This window comes from Nestor notabilis, unplaced genomic scaffold (genome assembly GCF_000696875.1).
Source record: "Nestor notabilis isolate BGI_N333 unplaced genomic scaffold, ASM69687v1 scaffold3982, whole genome shotgun sequence".
Lineage (NCBI taxonomy): Eukaryota > Metazoa > Chordata > Aves > Psittaciformes > Psittacidae > Nestor > Nestor notabilis.
In genome coordinates this window covers 31,615-42,280 of record NW_009917722.1, presented here as the reverse complement: position 1 = coordinate 42,280, position 10,666 = coordinate 31,615, and the positions used below count along the sequence as shown (strand labels likewise).

Below are 10,666 nucleotides of genomic sequence, written 5' to 3'. Positions count from 1 at the left end.
GGAGCGCCTCCGGCACTACCCCAGGCGGGCACGGAGCGGGAGACATCAAAAAGCGCCCGTCAGAGGCAAAGGGTTTGAAAGTGACATCATGTTTATTTCTTCTCCGCTCACACGCGAACATGGCAGACGGATGCTAAGCTCTCCCCCTCAACGCCCCACAGTCGCTTCACAAGTCACACCCGGCTCCAGCGCAGTCCTGCGGGCTCTGGGGCACGGTCACCAAGGGAGAGTACTGCTCAGGTCTGAGAAACTGTTTCCTCACGCATGACAAAATGCTCACTGCGAGGCAACAACTGAACTCAAAGCAGCGTTAAAAAGATACATCTAAAGGAGGTAGCACGCAAATTATTTCTAGGAGATACCCATAACAGTAATGCTGGGATAGATAAGGCAAAAGCAAATAAAGAAGGCATCCAACACATAACCTAGTTTTTGTGCTGGGCTTCAGTTACTTATTTATAAAGTTTATCTTCTCAGGTCCATGGAAGTACAAATACAGAAAGGAAAAAAAAACAAAAAAAAACAGCATTCCAGGATGGACATTTCATATGGGACATGAAGCACTCAGAGCTGTTGTGTTCACATCCCTGCTCTTTTACCCCTACCAGGAAAGGCACATGGGCGCCTGGAACTCCCTCATTCACTGCCCCAGCCTTGCCGTCGGCTGCAGGGGATGGATGGCCCAGCTGCTGTACACAGGGATGGAGGCACCAGGCAATTCCCAACATGCACAGTGAGAGCCCGGATCATGCACGAGGAGAAGAGCTTTCTATTAACATTGATCAGTTTGTATGCTAACATTCAGAACTTTAAACTAGTAGTTTCCAGAAAGTACTGGATTAAAAACAGCCCTATGTTTGCCTACTATTGCCATGTAAAAAGTAGAAGTAAAACAAGTATCTTATCTGTTGACTTGGGGGAAAAAAAATATAAAAATCCAAGCCTGCACAGAGCTGTTAGAAAGCTTCAAAGACTGAAATTTGACTGAAGCAGTAATATGAAGAATGGTATATATGTTATAAGTGCAAAAAGATCCTTTCTGATTATATTAAGCTCTCCTAAATGCAGTAGGTTAATGTAGTGTTTACACAGTAAAACAATTAGATTTTCTGAACTTTTCCACACTGCTCAGAGATGTCACCCATATGTTCAACTCAAACAGAGAAACTTTAAATATGCTAGTAAAAATAGCTTTTTTTATAAACCACAAGTAAGCAGAAGGCAAATATACCAGAGTATGCATAGCTTTCAAAATGTAAATATCTCACGAACAATACAGTATCCTTCCTCATTTATCTGATATAATGCATCTCATTTACCTTAACAAGTCAAGATTTTGGGACAACATTGTTACTTTGGAAACAGTGAAGAACATAAATGGGAGAATGAAATTTAGAGGACAAAAATAAGTCATAAATCATGTGTATTTAGAACTTACATGACACCATTCTCTGAACTTCCCTGAAAACAATAGTGCAATTCAGTGTATCTACTGAATTAAATCAAGAGGTGGTGTACTTCTATTTCTTTGAAAAAATACTGTTCTAAAAATATTCAGATGTCCTCTAAACTTCGACTTATTTTATGGAACTATAGCTTTAAATTTAATTTTCATATGCAAAATATTTACACTTCATAAACTTTCAGAATTTCTAATAAACTATATTATATAATTACACAGAACTTAATTTATATATATAATCCTACTATATCTTGCAGATCAAAACTCACCACATATACAATAATTTACAATGACAGAAGCCTCAAGCATCAAAATATTTCCTTTAAAAGAACAATATTAGAGTCCCCTACAAATGGGAATTGCAGTATTTCCTGGATTGCCTGAATATCATTAAACTTCTGAGAATATGCAAAATACTAATTAAATATCAAGCAGCAAGGTTTGTGCTGTTATAAGAAAAGTTTGGAACTACTTAAAAAATACCTGTAAGGAACATATTAAAGGTTTACAAGAAGCCTCTGAAATGAAGGCTTGAAACTAGAATTTACTGGAAGGTTCAATGTATATATGCAAATCTTGTACACTGAAGTCCCTTAAATACTTAATATATTTGTTGAGCAAAAGTTAAATTAAACAGGAAGCTATAAATGTACAAGTTTTCAATAGCATTTATGATGGAAAATTTTTGCCTACTTTGGTATAAAAGCTCCTTTAAACAGGCACATTTACTTTTAGAAGACAAATACAAGCATTTATACTATGGCTATTGCTGGATACTTAAGCAAGGTCTCTGTGGGTCTGTTTTTAATAATATAAACCTTCTTTAGGACCATTTTACTCTGTATTAATCCAAAGAGCCAATATTGCCACCAGTGACAATTTGTAATACACTTTAGTACTGAATAGTTAGCCAAAACAGGACTTCTCAGAATCCAGTACAATTGCAATTTGTAAATTGATTATTTTTATAAAAAATAGATTTTTTTTCTTCTATTTTACTATCTACTGAACTATCTGAACTTCTTAATTAGAAGTATTTCGGTGAAATCCCTTCCACAGTTTTGTTTATTTCAAAAAAGGAAAATTTGCAATTCTCAGGTAACCAGAAAATTTCAACACTTCTCTCCGAAATCTTACAATATAATTTATTTTTCTCTCATGAACTCCACAAAGGTATTCCTAAAAGGAATACACAATACCTAATTTCACATAACGTGGATATTCCTGTTGCCATTAACATGTTTATTCATAACATGTAAGATTGAGCACGAATTTCCTTACATGACCTACAGTGTAATAAATGAAAGCATTCTTAATGAAAACAATCAAATTCACTTCAATTGTACCAGACTTTCCAAGATAACTCTTGAAGCCCTCCATAACTAGAAGCTGATTAATAACGTTCCCAGTCCACAGGTTCTGAAAGGCACGTAACTGAAGCTGGTTTTGTTTGCTTTGAAGTTGTCCTCAAACAAAGACAGCCTAAAATACTTTGTGTTAGGAGAGTCTAATGTAAGGCATTAAAATCTTCCTCTTTATGCTAGAGATCTATGTTAAGCACCGCTTGCTGTGACAGCACAGGACGCAGCCAACATTTCCTTCAAAAATGTGTTTGTACTTGGGACATCATTTGTGAGGGAGATGACGTAGAGGCTGATGAATTGGATATCTTAGAATTATTTGTGATCTGTAGTTCTTCAAGTCTCCTTATATAATCATCACGTAACGCAAGAAGCTCCATGTATCGCTGCTCCATTGGATTTGGCTGCTAGAAAGAAATCTCTATTAGTCTTATCACTTCAGTCCCACCACTTCTATGCAATTAGGCTGCTGTAATATTTGTGTTTTCCTGGCATTACTCCATATTTGTAGTTTCCAACATATGTAACATGTTGTAGCTGAACAGAAACGTTTATATCTGTAATGCAAGAGCCCTCTGCCTTTCACTTGTTCTCAACCAAAGACAATTTTTACACAAAAGTTCCTCCCCACTTCAATAAAACAGGCCAGCACTTCCTGGAGCATATGGATTTTCTCAGTATCTAATACTGTGAGGAAGATAGGTGTGAATATCTTGTCAAAAGTTTTCTCTTCTTGACTTATTAAAAGGCTTTAGATTCCAAAAATTAGATGTCTCACCATCTTCCTTAAAAACGGTGTTTAGCCAGACTATTTTAGCTACACTGATCAGATTAAGATGGAATCCTTATCTTCAGATTAAATAAACTTCCCTTGCTGATGAAATTTCCTTCAGTTTTTAATAGTAAATTTGCAACTTTGTGTAAATAAAGAAGTGAAATAAATGCAAAAAATAATGAATTCTGTAAGCAAGCTTGAATGTGTTTAAAATCAACTGCCCCAGCTTTCAGGAGATTACTCACTAAAAGAGCATCTTAACTGCTTCCTTTTTCAGATAATGAAACAAATGGAAAATGCAGATACAGAGCTGAAAGTTCTCCTCAGCTGTATATACCTGTCAAGAAGTTGCTGCTGTTTCACAGTTAACTGCCTGTAATTAAAAGCTACTAGCAGCACAGTTCCAGGAGCAAATGTAAATGCCTCACCAGTTCAAGACAGGCTGAAGCAGTACTCTGACACGCACCACTCACTATAAAGCCCTGACAGAAACGGCAGCTGTGGAAGTTGGATCGATGACTGAATGTAGTTACTAAGATGATTAGAGATGTAGGGTTAATGATGTGGCTAGAGGCAGATCAAACTCTTCATCAGGCTTAAGTCTGAAAGTCTGATGCAGAACATGCTTCTAAGTAATGGCACTAAGAAAGTTGATCAAAAAAACTTGATTCAGGCCACATGTGTACTATTAGTTGCTTAAGTCAAGATGAAGCATAAGTTTCATGTGCAGAAAAAAAAAAAAACACCACAAAAAAAACAACAAGCAAACAAAAAAAACAAAACTCAAAACAATTGCATTTTGTATATAACGTGGTGAAAATGTGGGACCAGTAGTAGCAGCATAGGAGATTATCCCACGGGTTTGCACTTCTAATAACAAATTCCTGCCAGAAACCTTTCCTGAATAACGACAATGTGCATTTTTAAGTAGACTGAAAGCTAATTTGCTTGCCCTATAACCCTTCACTTTCTAAAATAAATCTTTGGATTCACCTTCTGCAAAATGCCCTCATCTTTCACAGCAACAAAAGCTTTAAAATTAGAACTTCAAATTAAAGCTGGTAACATATTTGTAAGAAAATACAGCAAACTGTCTGCCTTTCTTGCAGCCTCCTGGCGTAAATAATGCAGATCAGCTGCAGAAAAGGAAGTGCATTGCTTGAAAACTCCTGATTCATTCCAGAGGCTGCATTGTGAAGACTGCTTCTGTCAAAGAAATTGCTTCTCTATTTTCTCCTACTCAAAACTCCACAACTTGTTAAGAAAGACAAATAAGTCTATGAACACTATCTTTATGTGCCACATTGCTGAAATTTCTAGCAAGTTAGTAACAAACATCCAGTATCAGTATAGTAAACACTAAAAGCACAGAACTGAACTGTGTAATTTGATAAAAGCTTTCCTGGGCTTCTGATCTGATCCACTTGTATAATTTTCAATAGCAGCTTTCATCTAACTGTTACACAGCATAAACAATGTTGGGTCAAAGTTACGTAAAAAATATCTTGCCATAAGCCATCAATACCGGTAACAGTTTAGAAAGAGAAACGACAAAATAGGTCATCTTAGTTTGTAGAAGACTTCATAGGCTCTCTGAGAAAAAAGGAGAAAGATTTAAGCAAATGCAACTACATGTGTTTGTGATGCTAATGCCCAACTGTTCAGAGATCAGTAAGCCCTATTTCTAAGGGTTGTCATTCACCCTTTAGTAGCACCAAATGCCCTTAAAAAATGCTTCCCCAGTCCTGTCCTCAAGAAAAGGAGCTAAAAGGAGCTTCAGAATGACTTGTGAAATAAGCCCAGTGTTCTGAGAAGAGCTGAGTAAAAAAACAACCCCCCCCCAAAAAATAACCCAAAAAACACACAAAAAAACCCCAAAAAACAAACGCAGAAGAAAATAGAACCCAATAATAATTTTCAGCTTTTCTTCCATCTTTAAAAAATATAATAAAACCCTGAACAGATTACAGGACTATTCTACAGGTCAGTTATGACACAAAACCCTATTTCCAAAGTCTAAAAGTATTTTGTACATTGTAGAGAATTTACTTACTTGTTGCCGAATCCTTGGGTTCCACCTGATGTAGTAATTGACCCAGAGCTCTAAGTGGCGCATACTGGCTACTGGATAGAGCGCTCGATTTAGCTCTTTAGTATAGAAAGGATTAGTGTACTTAGATTTTTCACTGTTTATCAAAGACCATAATGACAAGGTCTTCTCAGTCACTTTCTAAAATGAAATTGAAATAAAACAGTAAATATTTGCACAAATCCATGGTTACATTCTAAAATTAATACAGTTCTGATTTACTTAGAAGCCTAAGTTACTGTAAGTTACTATACTAATAAGTTACTGTATTAGAAACATTCCAAGCCCAGTGTTTGAGAAGTCTTTGTGACCACATGGTATTTAAGTTACCAAACCCAAAGAATTTACCATGTAACTATTCTATACTGAGAATAAAGCCAGTTCAAAAGCACTGTCATACAAGGAACGCAACCAAATACAACACAAGCAAAACTTTCTGTGGTCATAACTAACATGGCTTTTTAGTTAGAAAAAGACTAACCTCTTTTTCTCTAGAAGACTCACTGTTATACAAGAAAGTACCAAACCGGCAGCTGTACAAGTGATCCAGGATTGTAATCAAGAACTGCTCATTGAATTCAAAGGCTGTAGGAAACTAAAACCAGAAAAGACAAATTTGTTCTTTACATTGTAAAAGCAGGGAGGATGCACATGCCTTGGTTAAGACGCTAAAGGTGGCATTTAGAAGCCTGAATACATCTACAAATACTTTTTAAGACAGTATTTTCATATGCTTTATAGCAGAGTAAGTGTTCAGATGACACGAGGAGTTCAACTTTCTCAAACTAGTCACTGAAAAGAACTCCTCAAAACATTCTAACTCCCTTTAATTTCTAAAAAGAATAAAAACCAGAATGGTTACAATTGCATTTTTACTACCATGAAAGAATAAGATATGCATAGTGCACCAATCAGGAAAATAAGGATTATTTCTAATTCTTGACCTAAGCAGACTAAATTTGCTGTTTTGTTTCACTACTTATTGAAAATGCAATGTTTAAATCACAGCACTCAAGACCTCCCAAGCTTTAACAAAAGCACATTTGTTCTTGTGTTCCAAGGGACAGCTTTACAAAAACGGTAAAGTGAAACAACAGACCCTACTGAGATAGCTGGATGCAATTCTGGTAAAAGCATTTTGCTGGGTCTCATCTCTCCATGTGTTTCTGAGAAGCCCAGATCCAAGACGCAGCAGCCTTCCATGCATAGCCAACATAACCACAGCTTGTACACCACTTTTGGAAATAGGTTAGAGAGATGGTATGGTTTAAAAGTAAAAACACACTTTTTGACTACAGCATCAGAGTAGAGGGGTATGCTGTCCTCTGCAAATACTTTTGTTTAAACAAAAATATAGGTTTTTAATTCAGTAATCTCTTAATGATGCTACCTTCTGAAGAACAACAACACACCTGTTTAGACACCTGCCACACACAGTCAATGAACTGGAGAAAGATGGGCGATCTGTCTGCATCAGCATGATTTTTGTCACCGTGGCCTATTCTCTGAAATGAAGCAATAGAGCCTCCTGTTAACCAAAACAGTCTATTTCATGGCCAACAGACATTATTTCTTATTTTGCAGTAGAATATTAATGCTTCTGTAATAGAGCAACTTGTTCTCATGATTTCAAAATTAGTCACTGCACCAAGAAGAGATTCAGATATACAGAAATATTGCAAAACTTTTCCAAAGTTGCCTGAGAAACATTCCAAAGGGATAATTGGTTCCATTACAAAAACCTTGTAGTTACTGGACAAGCATAACTGTTACAGCATCCATGACTTTCCAAGTAAACAAGCCTTGTTTCAAACTATATTTATGTAGTAAGTTTGTCAAAAGCTAAGTTATATACTTTGTCTTCTTTTGTAAGTTACCGGAGAACCTAGATCAAACTATCCACACAGATTCTTCTCTTCCCCCACCACACTTGAACCTAAAGATTCACCCTGAGGCAGGACATGAAAGAGCTCAAATGTTCATTCATGGTCTTGACAAAGAAATAAAGCAACATTTTCAAAGCTTGGGTGAGCCACTTATTGTGAGGACTCCAAAGTAATAAAGGAATTCTCCAAATCATAAAACCAATACACTACTCTGTACGATGACTTGCAAGATAGTTTATAATAATAGAACTGAACCGCAGAAAATAGAGGGAGATGAAGGATTGATAATAGCTGAACTCAGTCAGCAATAGCAAATGACTAGAAAAGCACCATAGGAAAAAACAAACAAATTGGCCTCTCTCCTCTCCAGTTTTCCTGGTTTAAAAATCCATGGTATCTGTTAACAGTCATACATGTGTTCAGTAAGGACTGAAAAGTCCTTCCACTTCCACTACAGTTAGCAGTTTCAGGATGTCTGCGTATTCTCCATCTATAATGTCTGTCTCATATTTCTTATACTAGAATGCATTACAAGAACAACCTTCCACATAGCAAGTAATTCTATCATCTGGATAGTGCATTAAGCTCACTGTGCATAGAAAAGCTGGGGTAGGGAATTCCTTTTCAACAAGGAAACTTATTGTGCACTTCATTAGATAGAAAATACAGAGAGGAACTATTAGAAAGTCTACTGTTTAGTTGTTATGTTCATGAAAACATGACCTTGCTCTAACCCAGGCAATATAAGAAACACCTACTCTTCTCCAACTCCCCAGTTGAGGGAAGGCGTAACAACAGTTCCAGAGATGAGGTTCAGAAGTGCCAGCTGCACTGAAGTGCCTAGTCCTCACTATTACAACTCACAGCTCTATCAAATGATTACCAAACTAAACTACTACATGTATGATCACAATACTTTCTGCTTCCATTGTCAGTTTTTATCAAGTAATTGTTTAGATTGGAAAAGACAATTAAGATCATTGAGTCCAACCATTAACCCAGCACTGCCAAGTCCACCACTAAACCATGTCACTAAGTGACACATCTACACACCTTTTAAATACTTCCAGGGACGGTGACTCCACCACTTCTACAGAAACTCCAGAGAAGGACTGCTTTCACTATATGCCAAACAACCCATCAAATCAAAATCTACAGTACTCCTAGAAAACAGGAGATGGCTAAGGGAGAGTACCTTCAACCATTTCCAAGATAATTACTCAAGTGAGCAAATCAGGAAAATGAAACAGCAGTTTAAGCAAAGGCAAGCTATTTAAATCACCCTTATTGCTGCTACATTGTCAGAGATGAACCAGTGGACTGCACTAGTCATCTGGAAAGAGTTTAAAAGTCCTGCCTCACTAACAGGAAGAAAACATTATTTGCTTAGAGATAACAAGCTCCTTTGATTACTCAAACTAAAATTAATGGTTTAATGAAAAGAACCATAGGTTATTTGAATTTATTCATAATGGACACACATGTCTTTTTAAGCTTTGTATTAAACCTCAACACATGCTCTAGGTTGCAAATCTCCCAGTTATAAAAGCTGATTTTATCTGTATCATGACTATAACACTTTTTAAAAATACAAAAAAGAGAATAAAAAGTCAAGCCAGTGTATTGTACGAAGACACAATACTTCAAAGGTTCATGTTACACATCACTACTTGAAGACTACAGGTAAGCACACAAAAAGAAATAGACTACAGCAGGTATCACTCCCAACAATCAAAATGCAAATCTCCTAAGCCTCAAAGCACCTTTAGAGTGTCAGATCAAAGCTTGCCACAGCCTACAAGCACACTTAAGAGGTGAAATGATTCATGCTGACTAGCTATACATGAATTTCCAAATGACTGGGACGCTCTTGCAAACGTAAAGTGGGCATGAAATACATACGTAGGCATATTTGTCCATTTCTTCATTTTTCCAGATTGCCAATTTTCCCCATTTTAGCAATATGAAGTAATATCTTTAGTATATTCCACTAGGGACAAGCTGCAAATAACTTCTACTGAAGGTGTGGAAACAACTTCGTGTTAATTACAAGGTTCAGCATCAACAAGGAACAGTCTTGTAAAGCTCCCAACTTAGGTTTTGTGTTTACATATCCCAGCACGCTCTCCCTGGCAACCTGTTCTGCTTCTCCATAGATTTCCTCTCCATAGATGTTCTTCACATAGATTTCCTGGTTAAATGGTTAGCTGCCGAAATTAAGAGAAGTTCACTAAGTTTCCATTGGAAAGTTTTCTAACACAAACACCCATGACTTCATATTACACATGGGTAGGATATTAAGGACTTGCTAACGGACAATTTCTACTTAACCTTCCAAGCACTCAGAAGACAACTCAACAGAGCTACAGGCAGCATTACCAGTGACAGCCTCTTGAGAGCTATTATGACAAGTTTAGAGCATTTGGGAAGAAGTACTAAAAACATCACTTAAAAGACACTGGCCAGGTGCATCTGCCTCTCACAACATTCAAAATATTCCAAAGGGTGGGTGAGGGAGAAGCCTCATGTCCCAGCCTTATTTGATCTTCTTCTGAAAAGTTTAGGAAGATATAATTTTTGTGCCTTCTCATTTTCTTCGCTCAATAACCACAGTGACCATAGCAATTCTGTGCTTTTAAAAGGCTGTAAAGAACAAAATTTGAGCTCTCAGAGGAAGAACAGCAAAAAAATATTAATCAAACAGGTCTAAAAACAAAACCTCTGCTCAGATTTACCTGGAAATGGTTTAGATCTGAATTCTAAAGTAATGAAAAGTATTACCAAATGTTACCACAATGAGTAGTTTAACATTAAAAGCTTTTCAGAATGTGAATGTTGCATTCTTGGCAATTATCTTCTAATTCTTACCGATGCAAATTTGTGTCCAAAGCTTATCCACTCTTTCTGCACCAGAACTTCAAAGCCTTCAATTGTTCTGTAGTAGCTGTCAAGCATCAGCATGGCCAGTGATGTTAGCTGGGCTGTCCGGTCCCAGCCATCGCTGCAGTGAACCAACACAGAGCTCCTTCCAGAGGATACCTTGTCTGCCACTTGAATAGCTCCAGTCAAGACAAGCTGGCAAAGAGGAACAGA

The 10,666-nt window shown here is 36.9% G+C and overlaps 1 protein-coding gene across 1 annotated transcript in view; it reads right to left on the bottom strand.

The window, feature by feature from the left end:
- Positions 1-2,754: 2,754 nt before the first annotated feature.
- The window catches only part of MTM1 (myotubularin 1), a 28,658-nt gene continuing 20,746 nt past the window's right edge, over positions 2,755-10,666 (bottom strand). Inside the window, exons 10-14 of the mRNA XM_010009367.1 lie at positions 10,442-10,648; positions 7,100-7,192; positions 6,169-6,282; positions 5,652-5,828; positions 2,755-3,230 (exon numbers count right to left, since the gene is read on the bottom strand). Coding sequence (XP_010007669.1) covers positions 3,063-3,230; positions 5,652-5,828; positions 6,169-6,282; positions 7,100-7,192; positions 10,442-10,648 — 759 coding nt within the window. The 3' untranslated portion in view covers positions 2,755-3,062. The remainder of the gene's footprint in view (positions 3,231-5,651; positions 5,829-6,168; positions 6,283-7,099; positions 7,193-10,441; positions 10,649-10,666) is intronic.